The sequence below is a fragment of the Lactuca sativa genome, chromosome 3, assembly GCF_002870075.4.
Source record: "Lactuca sativa cultivar Salinas chromosome 3, Lsat_Salinas_v11, whole genome shotgun sequence".
In the NCBI taxonomy this organism is placed as follows: domain Eukaryota; kingdom Viridiplantae; phylum Streptophyta; class Magnoliopsida; order Asterales; family Asteraceae; genus Lactuca; species Lactuca sativa.
In genome coordinates this window covers 30963245-30989657 of record NC_056625.2, presented here as the reverse complement: position 1 = coordinate 30989657, position 26413 = coordinate 30963245, and the positions used below count along the sequence as shown (strand labels likewise).

The following is a 26413-nucleotide window of genomic DNA, read 5'->3' as shown; positions in this document are numbered from 1 at the left end:
TCCGCTCTCCTCTTCCAACTTCTTCCATATAACAATTTTTACAAGTATAATCTGCTTGCCCCCCATCATTTCTTCGACCATTAAATAGCGCACATATTTGATGCTGCCAGGCTTCACACCTGTCATATTGAACCCACTGCAGCGCACAACCCCACAAGAACTATCTAATAGATACATTAAATAACATTAAGTGGGAACCAACTAACCAACTAACATAATACATACCAAATTACTAAAACACCCTTGTTCACTAACTACCAACATTAAAGGTGTAACGGAATAAGAAAGTGAAGATAACAAAAAATTTGAAAACAAAGAAAACACAAAGTAGGAGGTACAAGCTACTGACACTTGACAATATTTTTAAGAAAACGACAGATGTGTAAAGCTTCTATAATTGAAAATAACTGCAACTCATGGGCAACAAGTCTAAGTAATATCAATTGATCTTCCAATAGCTCCTCTTTTGTAGACCTACATGAACCAAAATTATAGTTTAACTCCTAAGACTTAAAACATACGAGGCTAAAAGACACATGAACACTACAAAATTGGACTTGACAAACTTTCTAAACCTATTTTCAATGACAAGGTTTCTTATGTCATTTTCCCTTTCTTAGCTTAGTTATATAGTGCTTTATTTTATTTTATTTTATTTAGGGTTAATATAACATAAAATTAATTCAAATTATGACTATACAAATATACAAATAACGCTAGCATAGTTAATATCTAATCTGACCCTTGTATACGTCCGCATTCGCTGAATTGGTTGTGGTGGAGCCCAAACACCACTGTTCAATAAACTACCATTGTTTATGGTTGAATTAATGGAGTTGAAAGCCATATGTGGAACTCCAAACCTTCCTGCGTATGCATCAATATAATTGGATCTTCCAACTGTTCCTCTCTTGTAGACCTACATGAAACCAAATAAAAGTTTAATTCCTAAGAGTCGCAGTATATGAAAGAAGATGGAGAAGAAAGACTATCAATAATCAACATCAAACTATTACGAACAATCATGAACACTAATTAATATTATGAAGTTTGGAACATGTTAGCAATGCATAAGAAAATGTCTAAAAGTCATGTTTCTAGAAGTTGAAAACGAAACCTGAAACATTGAATTAGTGGACCTAGTTTTGAAGTAAGATGTGTTATCAGCTATCAAACATAGAAACCCAAATTTGCCTCTCAATTTCTCCTAATTTACACTCAATACGCTGGAGTTTAAACCTAAGATTTACTCCAAATGTTGCTCAAATAGTCAAATTTCAACATGGTTTTAACTAATCATTAAATGCGAAGCTTGCAACAAACATACTCAGATTCAGGATTATAATCATACCCCCATCATTTAATTCAGATATAATAACCTGCTGAACTTCATGTTCATCACGGGCCAATAGAGTCTTCTGGGGAGCAATCGGAGCCTGAGTCAGACATTGAAGCAAACGCCTCACGGGAGAAGATGAGAAGATCCCATTGAAACCTGCATTGTTTTTTAGTTAGGGTTTTCACAGGAGAAGATGAGAAGATCCAAAATCGAAATCAAAGTTATGAATAGAGGAGAGATTAAATAAATAGAAGAACAAAAACATTAGGAAGAGAGAATAAACATAGCATATCTTAGTCGGGCTAGGGTGTGGAAATTTGAGCAGTCTCTGACGAGGTCACATGAGCCCGAGGTCGCCGGAGGAAAATACCCCTAAGGTCGTTGAAGGAGAAGTGAGAAAAGATGTTGCCGATGAGGTGAGGCGAGATCATCGATCGATTGTTGCAGAGGCCAGAGAGCACCAAGTGTTTCCGTTCTTGAAAAAAAAAGCCCTAGTCCCTGCGATTTTGTGGAATTTAGTAGTATTATCCTTGCTTGTCTTCTTCTTTTCTTCTTAAATCTTAATAACAATCTCTATGAAATCGCAGGTTGGCTTTTTAGGTTAGAGGGAGAGAGAGAGAGAGAGAGAGAGAGAGAGAGAGAGAGAGAGAAAGAGAGGAAGATGAAGAGGAGCGGGTTTTCATTTTTCACATGGAATAGGCGGGGTTTTAATTTTTGGGGATTTCATTTCCCCCTTTAAAGAACCCGCGTTTTGAGTAAAACATAAAGCGACATTCACAGAGGGCGCACATTTTAGATAAAGTGCCCTCCGTGTTTTTATTTTTTTTTACATGAGACACTAATCTAAGGGCACGCAATAATGCGTGACATAAATCCTTAAATTTTTTGAAGAGACGACACTTTTTTAATATCACTCCCTTTTGCGTAACATAAATCACTGAGTGTCGTGGTTTGCGCGTCGTTAAAGGGTCTTTTTCTTGTAGTGTACGTTGGGCGTACACAAAGCGTATGTTGGACATACTGGTGAAGAAGGAAGTATGATGGGCATACTTTGGAGTACGCTCGGCGTACTGACCATGGGTGGCCGCGAATGTTCTTTGACGTTACTTTGTAATTCAAATCAGATAAGTAAAAATAAACATCAAATTTTGTATAAATATTTTTGAAAATCTATGATTAATGATTGTATCTTTTAAGTTTTAATATCGTTTTACTTTATCAACCGTGTAGTATATGGGTTATAACCTAGTATATATATATATATATATATATATATATATATATATATATATATATATATATATATATATATATATATAATAGTGTACGCTTAAAGTCGTGTAAGAGTTATAACCAGAGTCTCCTGGAAAGGGAGCGGGAATTTGTGTATAGATCTATACGAGATTGACACCCTGCACCTTCGTTGTTCGCTACAGCTAGACCGGCTAGTCTTGGGTGACAAATGTCTTAAACGAAACTAACTTCTGATGAACGTTAAGACAAGCACTCCGTCATATTAGTATGGTTATAACGACTCACTAGAATATAACAATAATGTTTTTGAGATTTACGTGGGAACACCTTGAGAACAATATTATTTTGAGACTTACGAGGAAACACCTTACAAACAGTAGCTCATTGTTTTGATCGTCCCCATGCATGGTATTGATTGCCCGCATTCGTTGTGTTGATTGTCCACATGCATCGTGCGGATTGTCCATGAGCACCCGTTAATTTCTCACACAACTCTGATTTTAGTTTTTTTTAGCTCATAACCGATTACACCATTTTACACTGATTACTTTGTCTTTTTTTTGTGTGTGTTTATAATCAATTATGATTTATAACAATCTTTAATGAAACTTTATCACACAAGTCTTGGGGTTTTAAGACTACTATTTTTGTGTATCAGAAAATATAGGATTTTCTGGGGAGAAAACAATTTTATACGACTTCGAAAATGATAAACTAAACACACATGCAACTATACTTGATTTGAAACAAGACTCACAACTATTTTGACAAGAAAATATTGGATTTTCTAGGTTTCTATACTATCACAAATCTTTATGCAAAAATGCTTATGAACTCACCAACATATTTTATGTTGACGTTTTTCAAACAACTTGTATTCTTAGGAAATCGATAAGCAGGTTATGGATCGCAGAATCCGATCTATCTTGTTGTAGTTTGGAAGTTACTTACTAATGTTTCCTTGATGTAATTGGAGAACAAATACGATAGGTAAACAATGTAAGTTTGTTATCTCAATGCATGATGTTTGGATTTGCTATGTTTCATTTATATTCATTTGTTATGATACTGCACAATGACGTCCTTCGCTCCCGGATGTTTCCGTCGTTCCGGTTCGGGGGTGTGACATTATGCAAATGGTTAATTTATTAATTTCAATATGATGTTAAACGATTAACTTAAATCAAATTTTCAGTTATCCTTTAAAGAAATCAAGATATTATTTTATAAATAGTTGGAAGTTATACATTATATTCTTAATCCTAAATTGTAATTCTAAATTAACTAAAAAATCCACAAAACTATTTTTTATAATCATTAATAATTTTAAAATAAGTAGCTTAAAAATAACTTACATAAGAACAGTTAAAGCTAATATTATATAAAAAATTATAACGTTATCTTTAAAAACAAAAATAATGCTTGTTCTTTGAAATAATTCCAATAAAAGAAACTAACAATATTCATCAAATAAATTTTTAAAAAATTAAATTTCTGAAACCAAATTAAAATAATTATAAGTTTCGAAATACATTATTTAAAATAACTTACAACATCAATAGCTAAAATTAAAATTCTATACAAAAATTATATTGTTACGTATAAAAACAATAACAATATTTGATGTTTTAAACAATTACGATGATAGAAATTAAAATCTTAAGCAATTAAAAATTTTAAAACTAATTAATCATAACAACAACTATAAATATCATTAAACATTACATTATATTTAATTTTATTCATCATTAACTTGCAGGTTGAGGTCATTGAGACGATTGAGACTATATAATTTTAAAAGATGTTTACATTATTATATAATTCAAAACAAACAATGTTTATACTAACTTGTTATAAAATTTATCATATACGATCTAATAACAACGTTATTGATATATTTCAAAAACATATATTTGTAAATATTTCAAATATGCGCAACGCGCGGGTATTCGCCTTGTCATACATACTTATAAAGCTAGCATTTTTTCTTGAATCTCATGCATTTGAAACCCCCGTTCTTTTTTCCTTTCACCACATTCATTTGAAACTCCCATGACTTTTCAATTTCTTTATAATAATAAATATAATTTGGTAATTAGGTTAAATAAATATCAAATCTAAAGTGTATTCATATATAAACTAAATTTCAATATTAAAATAATATCTTTAATTCTGCTTATAAAATTATGTTTTTTAACTTTTAACATATTATACTTAATTTATTGGTTTTAATATATTGTTAGATGTAAACCGTTATCATTTTAAAGGTATAATTTTTGAACAATTTGTATAAAATACTTAAATTATTAATTAAAATATAACATTATAGGCTCAACTTAAATATAAATTTTATTTAACTTAAACAACCCAAATATAATTTTATAAATAGTTAAAAGTGATAAATTGTAGTGTCTTTCTAATAATGATTGTAAGTTGGTTAATAAGGTTAAATAAAAATCAAACCTAAAGTGTAATAATTAATAGACTAAATTTCAATTTTAAAATAATATCTTTACTTCTATTTATAAAGTCATGTTTTTAAATTTTAACATATTATACTTAATTTATTAGATTTAAAATGTTGTTGCATGTAAACCATTATCAGTTTAAAGCTACAATATTTGAACAGTTTGGACAAAATAGTTAAATTGTTAATTTAAATATAACATTATAGTGTCAACTTAAATATAAATTTCGGTTCCACTAAAAAAACCAAATAATATTTTGTAAATAGTTAAAAGTGATAAATTATAGTGATAAATGCAAAAACTAAATTGTAATATCAGTTTAACTAAAATATTTCCTAAATATATTTATATAATCGTTAAAATTTTCAAATAAGTAGCTTAAAATAACTTATAATAAAAATAGTTAAAAATAACTCTATATAAATGATTATATTGTTACCTTTAAAATCAAAAAATAATGTATGATGTTTTAAATAATTATAATGATAGAATTAAAACAATAAGCAAATAAATTTTAAAAAATTAGTTAAAAATAACAGCTATAAATAATATTATACCATATATAATATTTAATTTTATTGATGTGTAACTTGCGAGTAGAAGACATTCAAACGATTGAGATTATGACGTTATAATAGATTTATATATTATCATATAATTCAAAATAATCAATATATTATATCAAATTAATATACGAATTATTATATCAAATTTAACAACAACGATTGTGACATCTTCAATTTCACGGCCAGAAAAGACCGATTTGTTTATGCTTTATTTTAAAATCAGAGTAATCGTTTAAAGAAAACGGTTGCGGAATTTGTTCCCAAAACAAGATATGATAAAAACTTATCAAAACATTTCTCAAAGAGAATGTATTTTCATTAAATAATAAAACTTCGGGATGTCATGTTCCGATACAGACACAGAAGCATAAACAGTACATACATTCATTTACTCTAGTGATTTACATCTCCTTTAATCTCTCAGTGCAAAGCAGCTTCGTATCGATACCTGTGATACAATTAAACTGAGTGGGTTAGGCTTGGGAGCCTGGTGAGCATATAGGGTTTTCAACCCACAATAATATAATTATTATATTTAATTATCAAATAATCAATCCAATTACCTACCCCCTTTATATCCATTTATTTCTTAAATATTTATCCTAAGAACCGATTACCCTTCTCTCATTCATTCCTAAGGATTTCCCTAAGGAATTGGCACAAAGTATAGTGTTGACATGGTTCTTGGATCACCTCTGGTGAACATGTAATTCACAATAATTAATGGACACCTAGTTCAAGAACACCTAAAGAACATTTAGTTCCAATATTACCCAATGAACCTAATTATCTAAGGAACACAGAGTATGAAAGATCTTAATTCAAACAACGTGATAATAAAGTATATCTCGATCCTGCAAAACCACTGATATTATAATCACATATTATATTTCTAAAACAACATATCCTATCCCGTCGATCCCCACATACTGACCCTATACAATGATCTTACGAGATCTAGCCTAAGGATTCGATATGAATAACAACTGACGAAGCTGCTTCGGAAATTCCCTGGAAGCAAACGAGGATCAATAAAGACATCAAATGAGTGGAATGGAACAAGTTTCACCACGAACCTCTGTTCGTAAAAGAAAGAACCACAAGACATTTTAAGTCAGGGGTAGTTATCTAGATAACAATGCCTAGGCGTGGTCTGACTATCATGAGGTATTATACCCCCAGACTCTACCTATCCCAGCAATATAACACCAGACATACCTAGCAGTGGTCTATTACCAACGCACTTTATTAGGTAGTCTACGAAGTTCCCTTAATTACTTCGTGAAAGAAAACGCTAACATATGAAGCTCGGTCGATCACTTCATAAAAGAAACGCCGACTCCAAAGCTCTCTCAAAATAAAAGTATGGGGAAATACTGATAGAGTATTCCCGTACGCTCCCGTAACCGACACACAAAATTGTCGAAAGACTTTGTACAAGATATTACTTCTTGCACATTATAGCACTTTGGTATGCGAAACAATCTTACCTGAGAACATAATAGTACCCTGGCACAAGCAGCACCCAAGACACAGAGCTTTGAAAAATACTTCGTACATAAAATGTACTTCGGTACGTAGGACGTACTCCACCGATCATCAATCTCACCCCACACGTACTTTTAATAAGAGACTACCCAAATCCCAATCCTAGTTGAACTAAACATCCCATTTAAGTCTTAACCCATCACTAGGCAAACCTACAATGTTTATAATCAATTTTTGATACTATCTCCGTTTAGGAAACGCTAACTAGTGTATACTTAACACAAGGTTTTTAAGTAATAGTATCATATATACACATCTTAACACATATTGAACCATATCTGATTCGCACGTTGTATATTATCAAATATATCTAACATGTATTTCGGACAATGACAAATACTTCACATACATATGTATATTTCATATTATAATCAATACTCGTATTTAAAATCACGATTCCTAAAAGGGACTATACACATGATACCTTTTCGAATAAATACGTAGTTCCAAAATACATAATCCGTACTCCCGGATCTTAAATTTTCCTCATTACCTAATCCATATTCCTGGACCTAAAACTAACCTCTTGATCTGATCCATACCCTTGAATCTAAAACTAACCTCCTGCTCTGATCCATACTCTCGGATCTAAAGCTAGTTTATCTCTTTATCCTTTTATCTCATGGTCCAACCCACCTTTTATCACCTACCAACACCCTCATCTACTCATGTTCTACCCAACATATTTTTAGATACAAAATACATATATAGTTTAACTCATTAAAACTTATATAATTCATCCATTCCACAATCATCTCAAATAAACAACAATATATTATACACATAGCACGTATTTCATAGCAAATACTTAATATTTATGTGTTAGAAGAAAGTGACCACACACTCACTTGATCAGAATATGATTGGACAGCACTACAGCTCTTCAAGTAGATATTCTTCGATGAAACCGGGATCACTTCACACACCGGGTTTCTCGCGGGCAGAGCTTCGGCTTGGAAACTCTTTTCTTCTCAGGATCTTCGGGTTTCGGAACTTGCTTCGAGTCTCGGGGTTGATACCGGGGCTTCGGGGGGTTAAAATAGGGCTTAGAGGGTGTATCGGGAGTGGGAGAGAAGGGATGGAGCAACCATAGTCGGCTGGCCCTTCAAATCTATTTATAGGGCAAATTTGGCCATTGCCACGTCGTGGGATCCTTTTTCCACGTCGTGGGCTTGGTCGTCATTGCATACATCATTGCAAGTTGCATCTGGGGGACTCCCGGAGGTATCAGGAGACTTGCCACGTCGTGGCACTGCTTGCCACATCGTGGTCTCTGACAGTTTTGAGGTTTCGTGCCCCGAACTTTAGAAATTCATAACTTTCGCATACGAACTCCGTTTTCGACGTTCTTTATATCGACGCGAAGGTGAGATTATGCTCTACAACTCTCGTTTAGACTCCATTGGCTAATTTTGACTTTATTTTTAATATATTATAAATATATTACTTATATATTATCTTTAGTAGGCCGAGATAGGAAAACTCCGTTCGAAATTCATAACTCCTTCATCTGAACTCCGTTTTCGTCTGTCTTTCCGTCGTTACACTACTATCGATGAGATCTTCAATTCTCATTTAGATCACTAAGGATATATATCTATCTACCTTAAATTCACTATTTACGTCGTGCTGGGTTGTACCGGTTTTGTCGCGAAACTTCGACAGGTCATAACTTCTTCGTTATAACTTGGATTTTGGCGTTCTTTATATGCACGGAAACCTTGTGACATATACTAAAACTTGGTTAAGATTAATCCTTCTAAATAATCTTCCATCAAAAAGTCATTTTTGATGCTTATCGTCTCTAAATTGACTAGCCCGGATCTACAGGTGTTACAACGATAGTGTTATATTTTAAAAAATATATATATTTGTAAAGACTTCAACTATATAGGTGTTTCTGCGCATTACAATGTCAACTCAAATATAAAATTCAGTTCCATTTAAAAAAACTAAAGAATATTTTATAAATAGTTAAAAGTGATAAATTGTAGTGATAAAAGCAAAAACTAAATTGTAATTTCAATTTAAATAAAATATTTCTTAAATATATTTTTATAATCGTTAAAAGTTTCCAAATAAGTAGCTTAAAATAACTTACAATAACAATAGTTAAAAACAACTCTATATAAATGATTATATTGTTAGCTTTAAAATAAAAAACAATGTTTGATGTTTTAAATAATTATAATGATAGAAATTGAAACATTAAGAAAATAAATTTTAAAAAATTAATTAACAATAAAACAACTATAAATAACATCAAATCATATATTATATTTAATTTTATTCATGTGTAACTCGCGTGTAGAAGTCGTTCAAACGATTGAGATTATGAAGTTATAATAAATGTATATATTATCATATAATTCAAAATAATCAATATATTATATCAATTTAGTATATACAAATTATTATATCAAATTTAACAACAACGTTAATGTTATATTTAAAAAATCATATATTTTTAAAGACTTCAACTATATAGGCATTTTTGCGCAATGCGCGGACATTCGCCTAGTATACTTATAAAAGGGATATTTTTATTTGCATCACATGCATTTGAAACCTCCATGACTTTTCAATTTCTTTCTAATAATTATTATAATTTGGTTAATAATCTTAGGTTAATGTAAAAACTAAATTCTAATCATAACATAACTACACCATAGTATTAAATTATCTTATATTACTTATACTTATAAAAGAGACATTTTTAGGTGCACCATATAAATTTGAAACCTCATTGACTTTTCAATTTCTAATAATTATTATAAATTGGTTAATAATGTTAAATTAATGAAAAAACTAAATTTAATCATAAATTAACTACACTATAATATTAAGTTATCATATTTTACTTCTATTTATAAAATTTTAGCATATTATAGTTAATTTATTAGTTTAAATATGTTGTTTTATGTGAGAGATTGTCATTATAAAGCCACACTTTTTTGTATAACTTGTGATCTTATACAAAATAGTTAAATTATTAATTTAAATATAATGTTAAGCAGTTAACTTATATTAAATTTTAATTAAACTTTAAAAAAAAATCGAGAGACAATTTTATAAATAGTTAAAAGTTATAAATTATAGTGTTAAACCTAAATTGTATTCTAAATTAACAAAAAAAAACCATGAAAATATCGTTTTTAATCATTAAGAAATTTTCAAATAAGTTGCTTAAAAATAACTTATAATAAAATAGTTAAAAATAATATTATATAAAAAATTATAATGTTATCTTTAAAAACAAAAACAATGTTTATTGTTTTAAATAATTATAATCAAAGAAACTAACAATATTCATTATATAAATTTTGAAAAAGTTCAATTTCTGAAAACTAAATTTAAATAAGAAAAAACATCATAAATGGTCCATGTGGTTTTCCCAGATCTAAAGTTTAGTCCCCGTGGTTTAAAAACATCATTGATGGTACCTGTGCTTTCTAAAGTTTTGATGTTTGGTCATTTTTGCTAACTCCGTTAGCTCTTGGCCGTTAAATGAATGACATTTTCATCATTTCACTACCAATGACTATTTATGAGTTTTTCTCTTATTTTTTTTTAAATAATAAAATTTAATATGGAAATGCTCTCTCTCTCTCTCTCTCTCTCTCTCAACCATTGATCACTAATAAAGATCTTACTTTCCATCTAACCTCTTCTTTTCATTGGCCTCTATAGCCCCCCTCCTCAACGTTGAACATCATGCTACCACAATCCAACTCATATCCTTCACTTTATCATAAGCTGGAATGTTTAATTCCCGTAATACCCCCAATTATTTATCTAATGGGTTAATCAATAGAGAACGATGAATGCTACAATTTGAACGAGTACCCATTTGAAAGGCACAATTGAGCAACTGGTGCAGTAATTCGAGTAAGATTGAAAAAATACATAATTTCTATCAAGAACTTGCTTACTCTTTGGATTTCGACTATATATGCATTCCATGGTCCTTCATCATCACAGTGATAGTAAGGTATTGTTTGTTTTTTGAATCAATAGTTCATGAAGTCTGCGGACCACTTCTGCAACCCTCTGCAGTAGAAGAGGTGGATCAAACGGTTGTAGATTGTAATAAGAAAATTGTTTGTTTGTTTTTTTTCACATATGCATGTTGCTGCAAATATTAAAAAATTAAAATAAATTGATTTTGTAAACCGAAAATAGTTTTTTAATATTGAAAATTTAATAATGTATGACATTTCAGCAAGAATTATGATATTTCGATAAAAAAATAATGATATTTCAACAAAAAATAAAGATATTTTAACAAAAAATAATGATATTTCATCAAAAAAAATTATCATTATTCAATATAAAATACGAAAAAAATCAAGAAGAATAAACAAAAAAAAACGAAAAAAAAGGTGAAATAAGATTTCAGCAACATATAATCAAGATTTCAACAAGAAAAAAAAAAGTGGTTGGAAGACGCAACACAAGTGTTGCGCCGAATAGAACACGCGCAGAGGTTTTTTTTTGCTCCAAAGACTTCTAAAAAACAAACAACTATGAGATGAAAAGTGTTGCGCGTGTGCTGCGCCGCGCAACAATAAGAGGTCTGAAGATGTTTTTTTTATAAAAAACAAACATCACCTAAGTGAATTCGTTCTCCTTAGCTTATGGAACTATTAGAATCAAAGAAGCAATCAAAAATAAAATCACTAAAATTTTCGACTTTTCAGAATCCATAAATGGGGAAATGAAATCGTCTAAACTAAAACCACAAATCTTTAAACCAAGAAACCTCCATTTATTCAAGATGAAAATCAATCTCTTTAAACCAAGAGAGCTCCAAAATTAGTATTCATAAACGAAAATCGATCTTCAGTCAGTTCACCTCCACCACCTTCAGCCGCCATTCAGGCTCAAAATCAAAATTTGATCTTTAGCCCGCTTGATGTAGGGTTTCGTGTTCATCCCTAAAATCAGGATTATTTTGAAAATGAAAGAGAAAGTGAAAGAGACAGGAGAACAATGAAGAGAAAATGGAGATGGGACGATTGCAATTTGCAATGACAATGTTGGAGATCTGGTCCTAATCGGAGTTTTGTTGTTCACTGAAGATCTAAGTTTCTAACGAAACACACATACCCCCACCCATGTTTTACTTTGGTCTATCGAGAATAACTGAAACACTGAATGTGGCGGTGGTAATGGGGTTTGATATTCAGGAGGCTGAACAAAGGGGATGCCGACGATGGGTTGGGGATGCCAGAGATGTGCTGGGTACGAAAATGTTACAGATATGTGTGTGTTTATGTGTATGTGTGTGTGTATGAGAGGGGAGGAGGTGGGACCCCCTTTACATATTATTTAATTTTTTCTTTTTTTAAATAAAAAAATAAGTGAAAATATCATAAATGGTCCCTGTAGTAGTGAAATGACAAAAATGCCCTTCAGTTAACGAAAAAACTTAACGGAGTTAGCAATAATGACCAATCGTCAAAAGTTTTGAAAGCACATGGACCATCTATGATGTTTTCAAACCATGGGGGACTAAACTTCAGATCTGGAGAAACCACAGGGACCATTTATGATGTTTTTTTTTATTAATTAAGAGTTTCCAAATACGATATTCTAAATAATTCACAAAAATAATAGTTAAAGGTAAAATTATATACAAAAAATATATTGTGTTTGATGTTTTAAATAATTACAATGATAGAAATTAAAATCTTAAGCAAATAAACTTTTTAAAATTAATTAATTATAATCATTAAACCATATATTATATTTAATTTTATTTATGAGTAACCTACAGGTAGAGCCAATTAAGTCAACTGGGATTATCGAGTTTTAAAAGATATCTACATTATCATATAATTTAAAAACAAATAATGTTTATATCAACTTACTATAAGATTTATTATATAAGAACTAACATCAATGTCATTGATATATTTAAAAAACATATATTTGTAAAGATTTCAAAAATATTGTTGTATTATGCGCAACGCGCGTGTATTCGCCTAGTATACATATAAAAGAGACATTTTTACTTGCACCACATGCATTTGAAACCTCCATGACTTTTCAATTTCTTTCTAATAATTATTATAAATTAGTTAATACTGTTAAATTAATGCAAAAACTAAATTCTAATCATAAGTTAACAAAACTAAAATATTAAAATATCATATTTTATTTATATTTATAAAATTATGACTTTAACTTTTTAACATATTATAGTTATCTTATTAGTTTAAATATGTTTTGGTATGTGAACAATTGTTATTTTAAAGTTACAACTTTGTATAATTTATGATTTTATGCAAAATAGTCAAATTATTAATTTCAATATAATTTTAAATTGTTAACTTAAATCATAATCTCAGTTAAACATAAACAAAATCGACAGAATATTTTATAAATAGTTAAAAGTTAGAGTAATTTGCATATTTGGTCCCTATGATTTGGAGTGATTTGCACGTTTGGTCCCTAACTTATTTTTTTTAACTCCGAAGGTCCCTACAATTTGTTTTTGTTGCACGCTTGGTCTCTGTGTTACCTAAAAAGACTATTTTTCCCTTGATCTTGTAATTTATTTAAATAAAGCGAGGTAGGTAAGGTAAGGTACGGTGAGGTGGTAGTTGGATTGGGGGTGTATTTATTTAAATAAACTAAAAAAAACAATGGCAAAATAGTCTTTTTAGGTAAGATAGGGAGCAAGCATGCAACAAAAACAAACAGTAGGGATCTTCCGAGTTTAAAAAAATAAGTTAGGGATCAAACGTGCAAATTACCCCAAGCCATAGGGACCATTCGTGTAATTTACTCTAAGAGTTATAAATTATAGTGTTAAACCTAAATTGTAATCCTAAATTAATTAAAAAACCATGAAACTATTTTTTATAATCATTTAGAATTTTCAAATAAGTAGCTTAAAAATAACTTATAATACGAATAATTAAAAGTAATATTATATAAAAAGTTATAATATTATCTTTAAAAACAAAAAAAATATTTGTTGTTTTAAATAATTACAATCAAAGAAACTAACAATATTTATAAAATAAATTTTAAAAAAGTTTAACTTTCTAATTAAAAACCAAATTAAATTAATTAAGAGTTTCCAAATATGTTATTTTAAAATAGTTACAACAACAGCAATTAAAAGTAACATTATATATAAAAATTATATTGTTATATTTAAAAACAAAATTGATGTTTGATGATTTAAATAACTACAATGATAAAAATTAGAATCATAAGCAAATAAAATTTTTAAAATTAATTAATCATAACAACAAATATAAATATCATTAAATCATATATTATATTTAATTTTATTCTTTAGTAATCTGTAGGTAGATGACACTGAGACAATTGAGATTATAGAATGTTTATACAAGATGTCTATATTATCATATAATTCAAAACAAACAATGCTTATACCAAATTATTATAAGATTTATTATATAAGAGCTAACAACACCGCCATTGATATATTTAAAAACATATATTTGTAAAGATTTCAAATATATTGTTGTATTCTGCGCAACACGCGGATATTCGCCTAGTATATAAAATCAATGGTCCGTCTCATGTGAAGACATTGAGAAGATCTTTCATTCATTAGTATAATAAAATCAATGGTTCGTCTCATGTGAAGACGTTTAGAAGATCTTTCATTCATTATCATAGTTAGAACGTAATGTTGGATTCAACACGCATTATGATTATTAAATCCAATATTGCACGACACTTATTATAAAAAAAATGGAAACTAGAGGGTATGCGTCACCATATAATGCTTAGTTGTTATTAAAGAGTATAACTTATTTACTTGACTGTGTGAAATGTATATTTGATATAAATCTAAAGTATTTAGGAACCCAAAAGTGTTGATGGTTCTTATGAAGATGATGTTAGATCGTTGAAGAACACGAAAAACGAGTGGTACAACACGCATCACGGGTGATACAATGTTCAAATGGGAGATTTTCTTGTCTCAACAAAAGAACCAAGATCTTCAAAATTTGATTCGTTCGTTGCAAATGGAACTCAGATCGTCAAAAAGGTATCTCAAATTCTCAAATGGATTCCAAAACGTTCATGATTTCAATTCGTGTTTTGCATTTTTCATTTTTGATCGCTTTGTCTCATTAGATCAAATCCGTTTCTACCCCATTATTGATCCAATTATTTTTTGTTTAGATCAATTCAAAATCAAAATCTTATTCTCAAAATTTTTTTCTTTGAAATTCATTGTTCATCATGAGCCTAATCCAATTCAACAAATTCATTTTGTTTAAATTAATTACTTTTCATTACTGTTCATCTACCTGAATCAAATGTCCATTACAGTTCATCAATCTTTTCTTAAGCCCAAATCAAATGTATCGAAGTCAACATTGCTAGTCAAAATAAGAGCATTACACTGAAACGGATTCCAAAACAACAGTCTAACACTCAAAATCAAAGGGCTCGTTATCGAAGTCGGATCAATTGGTTGGAATGTTTGGAGTCGGAATCTGATTTCGACTTGAGGTTGTTTTCATTTGAATCAAATAGATTTCGATAGGTATTGGAGTCGATTAAAGTCGATCGGAGTTTCTTAGGATCGATTTTGACTATTATGATGTTTAATTGGGAATCGAATTCGATTTGGGATGAAAATGTATTTGGTCGATTGGAAATGTTGAACAGATTTCGAAGGTTTGGGTTGATGTCGATTTTGGTTGATGCCGTGTATTGGAATTGAGGGTCCATCGATGGTTCAATGTCGATGGGCGTACGATCAATGATTTGATGTCAATGGTCTATGGTTCGTTGTCAAGGGTCCCTTACATGTAAAAGCGAAGACTGTGTTTGGGTTGATTTTGATTTCAAAACTGGCATCTTGATTTGGGAAGAATAGACTTGATAACGAAAGCTATATATTCGATGGTCGAATACCTTGGTAACGAAAACCAACTGGGAATAAACTCTTTTGGAGTCGATGGTCACATGTAGGATTTTGGGATGGAGGTCGATGCCTATTTGCTTGGGTCGATCAACTTCAATGTCGACGGGTTGGATTCAATAGTCGACGTTTTGTGATTGAAAGCGAAGGGTTGGAATCAAGCCTACGAATCGATATTCAATGTCAAGTAGCAACTGATTGACTTAGAAATGGGAGGATCGTTGTTGATGTCGAGTAGTGTTTGATATCTACTGGGAAGGATTAATTTCGAATGGTTAAATTGAAAGGCAAAGACTATGTATTCGATTTCGAGGTTGAGTGGCTAAAAGCCAAGGTTGTGATTTTAAAATGGGAGTCTCAACTTGGATGGTTTGATTTCGAAGTCTGGAGTTCAACATTTGAGGACTTCGCTTTTTGAGTTTATCATTGGTCACGATACTGGAAAGTGAAGAGTAGGGGTAAGAAACATAATTTTTCGCTTTGAGTCCTTAAACTTTCAGTGATATGGCAGAAAAGGTATAGATTCGAAATTGGGATCAAATTTTTGAAAAATGGTGAAATTTACATTCAAAACCTTGCAGTTAATGTGAATTGTCACTTTATGCCCAGTATCACAATTATGGTAAAGTTTCGCATCTGAAACAATTTTTGGTGCAACGGGTCCCTGCAGAATTTTGATATTGGCAGTTTTTACCCAGATTTCAAATTTCTTGCAACTCTCACCCAAAAGTCGAAAATTTTCACAAAATTGAAATTTTTTCATCACTTTTTTGTGATTGTTTTTCCATGCAAGTTTTTCGCGGTTTCATTTTTGGCACACATCAAGGGGAATTTTTGTGAAGATTATTCCTCGGGCGCTTCTCAACCTTAATGGGTGTTATAATCACTTGTCGATTATAAAAAAGGGAGAATGTAGAATGGGTATTCGAAGCTTCTCAGGTATTCATTTTCGGATTTGAAGACCATTATTACTTCGAGGGGGAGTTGGTCTTGATCGTGCGAGCTTGTTGGATATTGAAGCCGAGGCATCTAATCCTAACTTTGGGGGGGAGAATGTTAGGGTGCAAAGTCACTATTGGATGTCATGTGTGCTTACTCCTTTGTATGTGTGTAATGAGGTTTCTTTCCTTTTAAGGAAGTGAGTGACACTCATTTTATCTAAGGAAGAACTTTAGAGTGATTAGTTTTAAGAGAGAATTATTGCAAACCCATTTGTACTCTTTCTAAAAACTAATGAGAGCTTAAACGAGATTTATTTACTCTTATGTTGTTCGTGTTCATGATTCTTGGACGAGTCACTAAATCATTTCATATTCCGCATTCGTCATCATAATCAACACCACTACATATTTAACATTAAACTTGATATAATCATAAGTTTCATAATATAGTTCAGATCTGAGGAGATAGTTAAATCTTAAACAAGAAAAATATGAAAGAATGGCTACCTTACAAGCTTCTTTAGGGTAAACTACTTTCCAAAGCCCAAACCGTGCTCTACTTCCAACAATTATTTTGTTCAACTTATTTTATGCATTAGATTATGGCAATAAATAACACTTCAAACCATCCAATAGGCTAATTACCACCAATTCATTAATTACTAATACATACAATATCAAAGTTCCTAGTTATCATAATTTGGTTAGATTTGTGTTTATATTACAAGGTAGTTGATAATTTGGTTCACCATCTTCATGAATTTCAATATTACCAACATGCAAGATATTAATTCCATTATTCCAATTCATCTATATGAACTTTAACTCAAGAAGATGTGAATTAGTGAAGATTGAGCAGCAATATACCTTCAATCTAATGGAAGATACCACTAAGAAGTGATTACACTTCAAGGAAGTTAGCTTAGATGCTTTCCATAATCAACAATCACACTCAATGTCTCCAAATTTGCACTTGAAAGACATATAGAGTGACAATGACTAACTAAATGAAGTCTAACAAATTTAACACGTTGATTCAATGAAAGTCAAAGGATGCCAATTGCATTCTCAAAAAGAGGAAACACAAGGTCCAACGAAAAGTGTATGATGCATTTTTCACAAAATCCAGAACATGCGTGGTAGCAATGCGAGGTACACTGCAACATTTAAGTCACACTACTTAACTTGAGACATTGATTTTGTGCAACATGGACTCATCATATTAGCAACATTTTTAGAAGTGTCAGATGATGTACGAGTCTTGAATCCTATTATACTACCATTCATCTCTTGTCACATTTTACTAATTGTCCATATGTATTATACGATCATACATTCCATGTCGCAACATGTACAACTGATACAATTCCATCATGACAACAATTCACAAGTCCATGTTACATTTCAACCAAATAATTCTTAATTGTATAAGAGGGATTCACATTAGAATATGTCATATCTATTATTAATGAGAATTGAAGATGTTACACATATTGTTAGTTGTTACGTGAGACAAAAATCAATTATATATTTTGCATTGTTTCAATATTTTTATGGATATTTGTAGTTTAATCCAATTTTTCTTTATTGACGATTGATCACAAATTTTATGTTTTTTTAATCAAGTATATGTTTTTTTAGAATCAGAACAAACTCTAATTTATTTATAAATTACACAATCTGACTCGTATACTTGAATTCTTAACCATTTTAACTAAAAACATCAACGTACCATTGGGCTATAACACATTTTATTATTGGAAATATAATTGAAGATGGGATAAATAAGAGAAAATTTGTGAAATGACCAAAAAGAGAGGGATGTTTGAGAAAAATGACCAAAAATTTTTGATTTTCAGAAAATGACCACGACTTCCGTAAAGAGGAGCTCTGCGGAAGTCCTTATCTTCTGAGGAATGCATTTGTCTTTGAGGAAATGACATGGCGGGAGAAAAGATAAAAAAAATGTTGCAGATTTCATGGTTCCGTAGAGGTCTCTGTGGAATTGGTACACTGCTCTGCGGGGCTGGAAGTGGTAATGAAATTCCGACATTTCCGCAGAGCATGTCTCTACGGAAATGGTACACGGCTCTACGGATCCTTTAATTCTCTGCGGAAATGGTTGCTGGAACCATGAAATCTACAACATTTTTTTTTGTCTTTTTCCTCCGCCATGTCATGTCGTCAAAGACAAATGCATTTCACAAAAGATACGAACTTTCAAAGAGCTCCTCTCTGCGGAAATCGTACTCATTTTCCGAAAATAAAAAATTCTTTGTCGTTTTCTCAAACTTCTACCTCTTTTTGGTCATTTCACATGTTTTTTCGATAAATAATTGGATATTGGCTATATATTAAAAGGGAATGTATGTGGATATTGATATTTACCTCCCTTTAATTTTTAGAAATGACACTTTCCATCATGGTCTTCTCTTAGCTTTCAGAAAATGACACTTTCCATCATTTTTTTTTTCATAAAATATCATTTTTAGTTCCTTGACTTTGAACTTTTTAAAATATCAGTTTCATCCCTCCGTTTTTTAAAGTTTCGTGTTTAACACTTTCACTCGTTCGATATTCTAAACTTTTGTGTTTACATTTTAGATCAACTCCAACCTTAACACCATATTCTACATTATTTTTGTGTAAAATTTACACCAAAATCTTTTTCAATTCTAACCACACACTAAAAACTTACACCAAAACATATTTTAGTATTATAATAACTTTATCCTTATATTATTTCTTATAACTATATTTAATATTTAAATTAATAATACAAAATTTAATTAAATAATTTTACAAAATATTTGTGATTATGAATAATTTTAAATCTAAAATACCACGTTAGTGAATATGCCTTTTAAGCTTATTACAACAACCTTTTATTATAATTGATTCTTTTTCTTTCCATAACATCCTAACAATTATAATATATATATATATATATATATATATATATATATATATATATATATATATATATATATATATATATATAGGGGAGAGTTCAATTGAGAAAAAAAAAGGTTGAGAATGGGGAATCATTCTTAGCCAATCATTTATTTTTGCCGCAAAATCCTCCAACGTACCGGCGGAAATGGGAAACGAATGCACATGTGTTTTCCAACATAACATATTTCCTTAAACTATGTTAATCATTACCTTAATATATACAAAAACATAGTTTTTTTCGTTTTTTTTTTAATTTTTATAAGCTATTTTTATCAAAAAATGATTTTAAATATACCAAAATTCATGATTTTTTTATTCTCTACAAATAGACATCCATATTGATATAGTTTTAAGATAAAATAAAAAAATTATTTTTTTTATATTTTCAGCTATCGTTATTCATAAGTGAATAAAAATGAATCAGGTTTTTACTACAGTACATTCGTTATTCAGTTATGAATAAAAACTATGATTAATTTTTTTTTTTTTTTTTTACAATTTAAGTATCATTCATATATGAATATAGCATATCATAAACATATTATATTCATATTTAAATATTAGACGATGCATTCACTTATGAATATTACATAGTATATTCACTTGTGAATATTAGATGGTATATTCACTTATGAATATTAGATAATATTTTCATATCTGAATATTACATAGTATTACATGGTATATCACATGTGAATATTACATAGTATATTCATTTGTGAATATTAGATGATATATTCACTTATGAATATTACACAGTATATTCCCATATGAATATTACACAATATATTCACATATGAATATTAGAAGGTATTTTCACAAATATATATAATTTTTATATGTTATTCACATATGAATAACATACAGACTTGCATATTTGTTTTTTTGTTTTAATAATCATATACTGAGAAAACATATTCATATATGAATATAACGTGATAATTTAGTTCATGCATTTCATCAAACAGTTGGAGTGCATACAATTTAACTTTTTTTTTTAAAATGTTAAAAACATAATATTTTGACCATTTAAATCTTACAAAAGAGTAGATTGATAGAGAATTATATGAAATTTTTCAAAAAAAAAAAAAACGATTTGATATTTTTCTAACCTCAATTTTCAAGTTTTATTTGATAATCGATGTAAAATGAATGATATGAAGTGGATTTTTGTTGATTATCGATGATGTTGATCTAATAACGCTGGGAGTATAATTAATCATAGATGTTGAAGATCTGATCGTATTCAAGCACAATTGAAGGTTGAATTAAAAGAACCAAAAACGAATTTTTGTTGTTAACTGTTGAATTGTGTTGATTATTGACGAAGATCGATGATTGATTAGCACTGGATGATGTTGATGATTGTTTAATTGAAGAAATATGAATGATTGTTGAAAGTTGGAGAAGAAATTTGGATGATGAACGATGAATGTGTTTGAACTACAGATACGTATTTGAGATTGAAGGTTGTTCTCATATTTACAAGTTTGCCACCGTGTCTTTTTATGCTTGAATAAAATAAATGGCTGAGAATGATTCCCTAATTCTCAACCTTTTTTATTTTCTCAATTGAACCCACCTCTCTCTCTCTCTCTCTCTCTCTCTCTATATATATATATATATATATATATATATATATATATATATATATATATATATATATATATATATGAGATTAATGAATATGTGGCTGTCATGTATATAAACTTGTATATTGAACCTATCAAAAATACATAATTTTAAATAAAAATCGAGTTAATACATTTTTTCATTTGATTCCTATTATCATTTTCTTAATTTAGGTCGTAAATATTTAACAAAATACGGACACTTTCAATCAAATTAGAAAACAAAATTGATCTTTGCTTCAACCATTGATAAAGGGAATACTACTGTCTCCGTGAGATTTATATATTACTTTTTTTCCATTTTAAACATCATCGAGCAATGATATTTATGAACAGTATAATTCTTCATGTCAACTAGATACACACTGAGCAAACAATTAAGATATAAGAACCTCAAAGTAAAAACTAATAATAAAAGATATTGTTTTAAAATTTAAATCGAGTAAAAGGATGAGAATTAGAGTAAAATTATGAAAAAAGTTATCTTAAATATTCAAGACTAGGTGTGAGACCCATGTATTACATGGGTTTATTTAAAAAAAATTAAATATAAAATTTTAACAATTTGAAAACTTTAAATTTATAAGAAAAATAAGAAATTTTTTGAATTATTAAAATTAATGAGACTTTAATGCATTAGATACATTACATATATAAACCATTTTCTAATAAATACCTTACATATATATTACCTTATATATTAAATGTGAATTTTAATTTAATAAAATCAAAAATACAATAAAATGACAAGTGGAAAATAGAAAATTTTAAAATTTCTAGAAAATGCCATGTGTCCAAATAAATGAAAAGAGGACATGTGGCAAAGTCATTTTCATTTATTAGGGTAGATTTGTATCTAAACTACGTAGTTTTATGTCAAAACGGTGTATTATTGAAAGTTCTACCTAATCTTACATACATGACAGCCACATATTCACTTTTCCGTATATATATATATATATATATATATATATATATATATATATATATATATATATATATATATATATATATATATATATATATATATATATATATATATATAAGGAATCAGTTTAGTGTAACGAAGCATCACCACATTTGGGTTTAATAAAAGAATTTATTGAATAAAGCAATAAGATATGTTAGCAAAAGTCATTTTGTGTAGGATTAAACCACCGCCCGGCCAATTTTTTTTTCTCCACAAAAATAATGTTTCAAACGCGTATGATTGGAACGATTTAGGCCGCTATCCCACAATAATACCGGTCGATTGGAGTTGTTCTTACCCTATCGACTGATAATTCAGTAAGTATATTGACCTTGTATATAATCTATCAATAAATATAAATATACTTAACTTTTATCAATATAATTATTAAAATTCGAACTTACAAAATAAATTTGAGACCGCGCTAAGATGCAATAGACAAAATCTTAATTCTTAATAAGTTATTAAAGAGAAAAAAAAAGGTCTTGTTTTTTATTAGGCAAAAGGTGCATTTATTTGGAATTCGTGGAGTAGACGCACCTAAATTTGATCCTAAATTTCACTCCCATTCCTGCTTCCCCTTATCCATGAGCCAATGACACAGTGCTTGGCATGGCCCTTTCTTCCTCTTTCCCAACCCCACACCCTATAAATTTACAAATAATTTCCGGCATGAAATCCAAGGAAAGGAACTGTTGTTCATCCTCATCTTCCTAAACAAAACTATCACACTCGCTCTTTCTCTCACTCTATATCTATATCCCTATATCTCTGCATATATAGAGTGAGAAAGACAGGCAAGAAAAAAGCAGTACAAGTACACTAAAATCAGAATAAAGAAACCCAAAATACCCAAATGGATCTTGCCAACTCTTATAATACTACAAGAAGCAGGGTCATCTTCCACTATAAAATCTGTCATCACTATTCTTCCTTTTCATCTGCATCATCATCATCACCATTATTGGCTTCCTTGTCATTGGGAACTTCGTTTTGTAATTTAATGGCATCATCGTCACGTAGCCCTTTATCTTTTCCTTCTTGTAACTCTAGTTATACTCATTTTTCTGCTGAAATTCGCAGTTAAATTGATACATTTCGAATATTTTCTTGGTTTTCTTTCGCTTACTTCTTGTAAAGTTCAATCTTTTCAATTGTTCTTGAAGAAAGAATGTTGCTTGCATCACTGCCAGGGCTCTGTCATCAACCCCAGATGACCAGTTCTTCACTGTGTGGGCCTACTCTCAGTCTCAGGTACCGACTACTGACGATGATTATGATTTACAGCTCTTAATTCAAGAATTTTACAAATGGGGTTTGCTCCGTTAAGATGAAATTCATAATTTGGCAAACTTTTATGGTTTGGAAGAGGGTTTTTGATACTGTTTAGTTCTATTTTGTTACTTGTATGCATATATTAGTGAATTGGAGAAGAAATTGTGCATATGGCAATATGGATTTATTCTGTATTACCATATTCAGGTATGGTGATGACAAACCCCATAAGATGACAAATCTGGTGCAAAACAAGAGGAAATCGACTGCAACCATTGCCACCGTGAAAACCCATGATTTTTCTCCTCCCAAATCCTACCAGGAGGTCTGAATTCATGTTAACTTTGCATTTTGCTGTCATATCTTTAATACCCTTACGCATTTATGTAAGTTTACACTTGTTTTTATGCTCGGATCAAGCTAACTTTACTTTTGTCTTGTCGTATCTATCTTTCCTGTAGGTTTTGGTGATTGAAATAAATAGATTTACCAGTTTTTATAACTTACAACAATGGAAAATTTTCAGGTTATTATTTCTGCAAGGGAAAGATTTAAGCAAGAAATATCTTTTCGGTCCAAGGACAAAGATATATCCCTTGCTAAGGTGATTTTCTTTTTTCTTGTACTTTTTTGAATCATTAAAGCACAAAACTTTATTAGACAAAAATCATGAATTCAGACTGTAAGATGGCTTACATTTGGTTTTCAGTTTTCTTGATCTTTTGAACAATGTGAAAATATGGGACAAATAATCAAGATTTGGGTTTTCTGTTTTCTTTAATCAACTGATTATCTGATTCTGATTTTTCTAGTCTCAAAATATATTTTTAGGATTCACCTTCTTCTCTTTGAAATTTGCAGACTTTGATGTACATTTCTGCAGAAGACGAGGCATTCATGGCTTTTAATCGTGAAATGGATGCTCAATCCTTCCAAAATGAAAGAAAAGATACGAATGTGTCATCTGATGTCCAAAACTGGGACAACATTGAAGCTATGCCTATAGCAGGAAAGAAAATAGACGAGTGGTTATCAGAGTTGGACACCATAGCCAAAGAAGTTGAAGTTGAACTAATTTCAAGAGACATAGGCTGCCATTTTGTTGAAGTTTTAGAGGCAGTGAACAAAGTTCTCTTTGAATCTAAAGGTTTCAGAAGATCACCTGTTGTCGATTCAAAATGCTCATACTTGCATTCTGTTTTAAGCTCTAAATGTGGCAGTGGTATATTTTCGTCTTTTTTCATATTATAAACTTGCTTCAGATCTGAATTTTGAACCTGATCTTAGTAGCTTATATATATAAACTACCCTTTTGGCAGCGATTTTACTTAGTGTAATATACATGGAGATTTGTCAAAGACTTAATTTGACTATTGTTGGGTCACGGGTTGGTGAAGACTTTTTAATTTGGCCCGAAACCCGAAACCCAGAGGTATGTGTGATTCTAGTCCTTGAGGAAACTGTAACTTGACATAAAGTTTGAAAATTGAAATTTTTTTTTTTTTTTTTTTGGTTTCAGGAGCTTTTTAAGGTCAATTCGGGACACAGTTTATTTGGGATTGTTAATGGGCGGTGTGTGGAGGACCCGAAATCAATGGCTTCTGACTTAACTTGCAATTCACTTCTCGGTCTTGATATTGCTACAAATCGGGATATTATTGGGATTTATCTTGCTAATTTGATTGTAAGAAATCCATGGAACTAATGAGAAACTTCATTTTTTTTTGTTTGTTTTTAATCTTGTTTGATTTTTGTAGCGACTTCATTGGAAACGTGCATCAAGAACAAACCATGGGTTAATGCTGACATCAGCACTGAGGCCCGTTCATGATGATAAGGAGAAATGGAGCAAGACTGATAGATCAAGTATGCCTTTATTGCGCCCTCAAGATCTTAGGTATAACTAAAACATCTTGTACCTTTTTAGCCCTAAATTTGTGTTCTAAATCCACCTGGTTTTGTGTTTGTGTTGTAGGTTGGCAATCATGGCATCAGAAAAACTGCTGATATTGCAACCACATAATTGGGCGTTGAGGAGGGATCATGGCATGATGTTGTATTATAGCAGGTATGATATGTTCATAACTAATTTTAATATTATGTAAAATTATGTTATTGAAGTGTACTATGAACTCTATGGTGAATAATAGGGATTATGGGAAAGCGGTTCAAGAGCTAAGTATTTGCATGGCTTTTGCACCCGAGGAAGAGGCTCAAGTGTTGGAACCATTTGTGGAGAAGTTGCATTTGTTGCAACTCGAGTCCTCGTGGAAATCTCTAGGACATAAAGGGAGACTGAAGGTTCCATAAAATAAGTTTATCTGCTTGTATAAATTCGTTCACGATCTAATTTTGTAAAATGTTTAGCTTGAATGATATTGCCCCTTTAGCCTTTTTTTTCAACTTATGAATTGTAAGGTGTTGGGTGTGGTGTGGTATAGTGTAATATTAAACTTAGGGGTATCTGCATTATGGATTTTTATATCAGAAATGTAAGATATATGTGAATGCTAAGATTGCATATCAAAACAAGCATTTATGTA

The 26413-nt window shown here is 30.3% G+C and overlaps 1 protein-coding gene across 2 annotated transcripts; it reads left to right on the top strand.

Moving 5' to 3' along the window:
- The first annotated feature begins 23205 nt into the window (after nucleotides 1-23205).
- On the top strand, nucleotides 23206-26413 carry LOC111917318 (uncharacterized). 2 transcript variants are annotated; one of them, XM_023913019.3, is made up of 9 exons: nucleotides 23206-23849; nucleotides 24017-24195; nucleotides 24397-24474; nucleotides 24732-25092; nucleotides 25190-25302; nucleotides 25390-25554; nucleotides 25628-25767; nucleotides 25846-25938; nucleotides 26021-26413. In XM_023913019.3, exons 2-9 carry the CDS (start codon nucleotides 24049-24051, stop codon nucleotides 26178-26180), a joined length of 1257 nt encoding a protein of 418 aa, XP_023768787.1. In that variant the 5' UTR covers nucleotides 23206-23849; nucleotides 24017-24048; the 3' UTR covers nucleotides 26181-26413. The 2 variants fall into 2 exon arrangements, with proteins under 2 accessions (XP_023768787.1, XP_023768786.1); XM_023913018.3 differs by having other exon boundaries at nucleotides 23211-23849; nucleotides 24078-24195.

What these genes read in the sequence shown, in the direction of transcription:
- LOC111917318 (XM_023913018.3), top strand. Translation starts at nt 23,767, where the DNA reads ATGTTGCTTGCATCACTGCCAGGGCTCTGTCATCAACCCCAGATGACC. An exon ending in GGGCCTACTCTCAGTCTCAG is followed by an intron (nt 23,850 to 24,077) that starts GTACCGACTACT and finishes TACCATATTCAG; the next exon opens with GTATGGTGATGACAAACCCC. An exon ending in AAGCTCTAAATGTGGCAGTG is followed by an intron (nt 25,093 to 25,189) that starts GTATATTTTCGT and finishes CCCTTTTGGCAG; the next exon opens with CGATTTTACTTAGTGTAATA.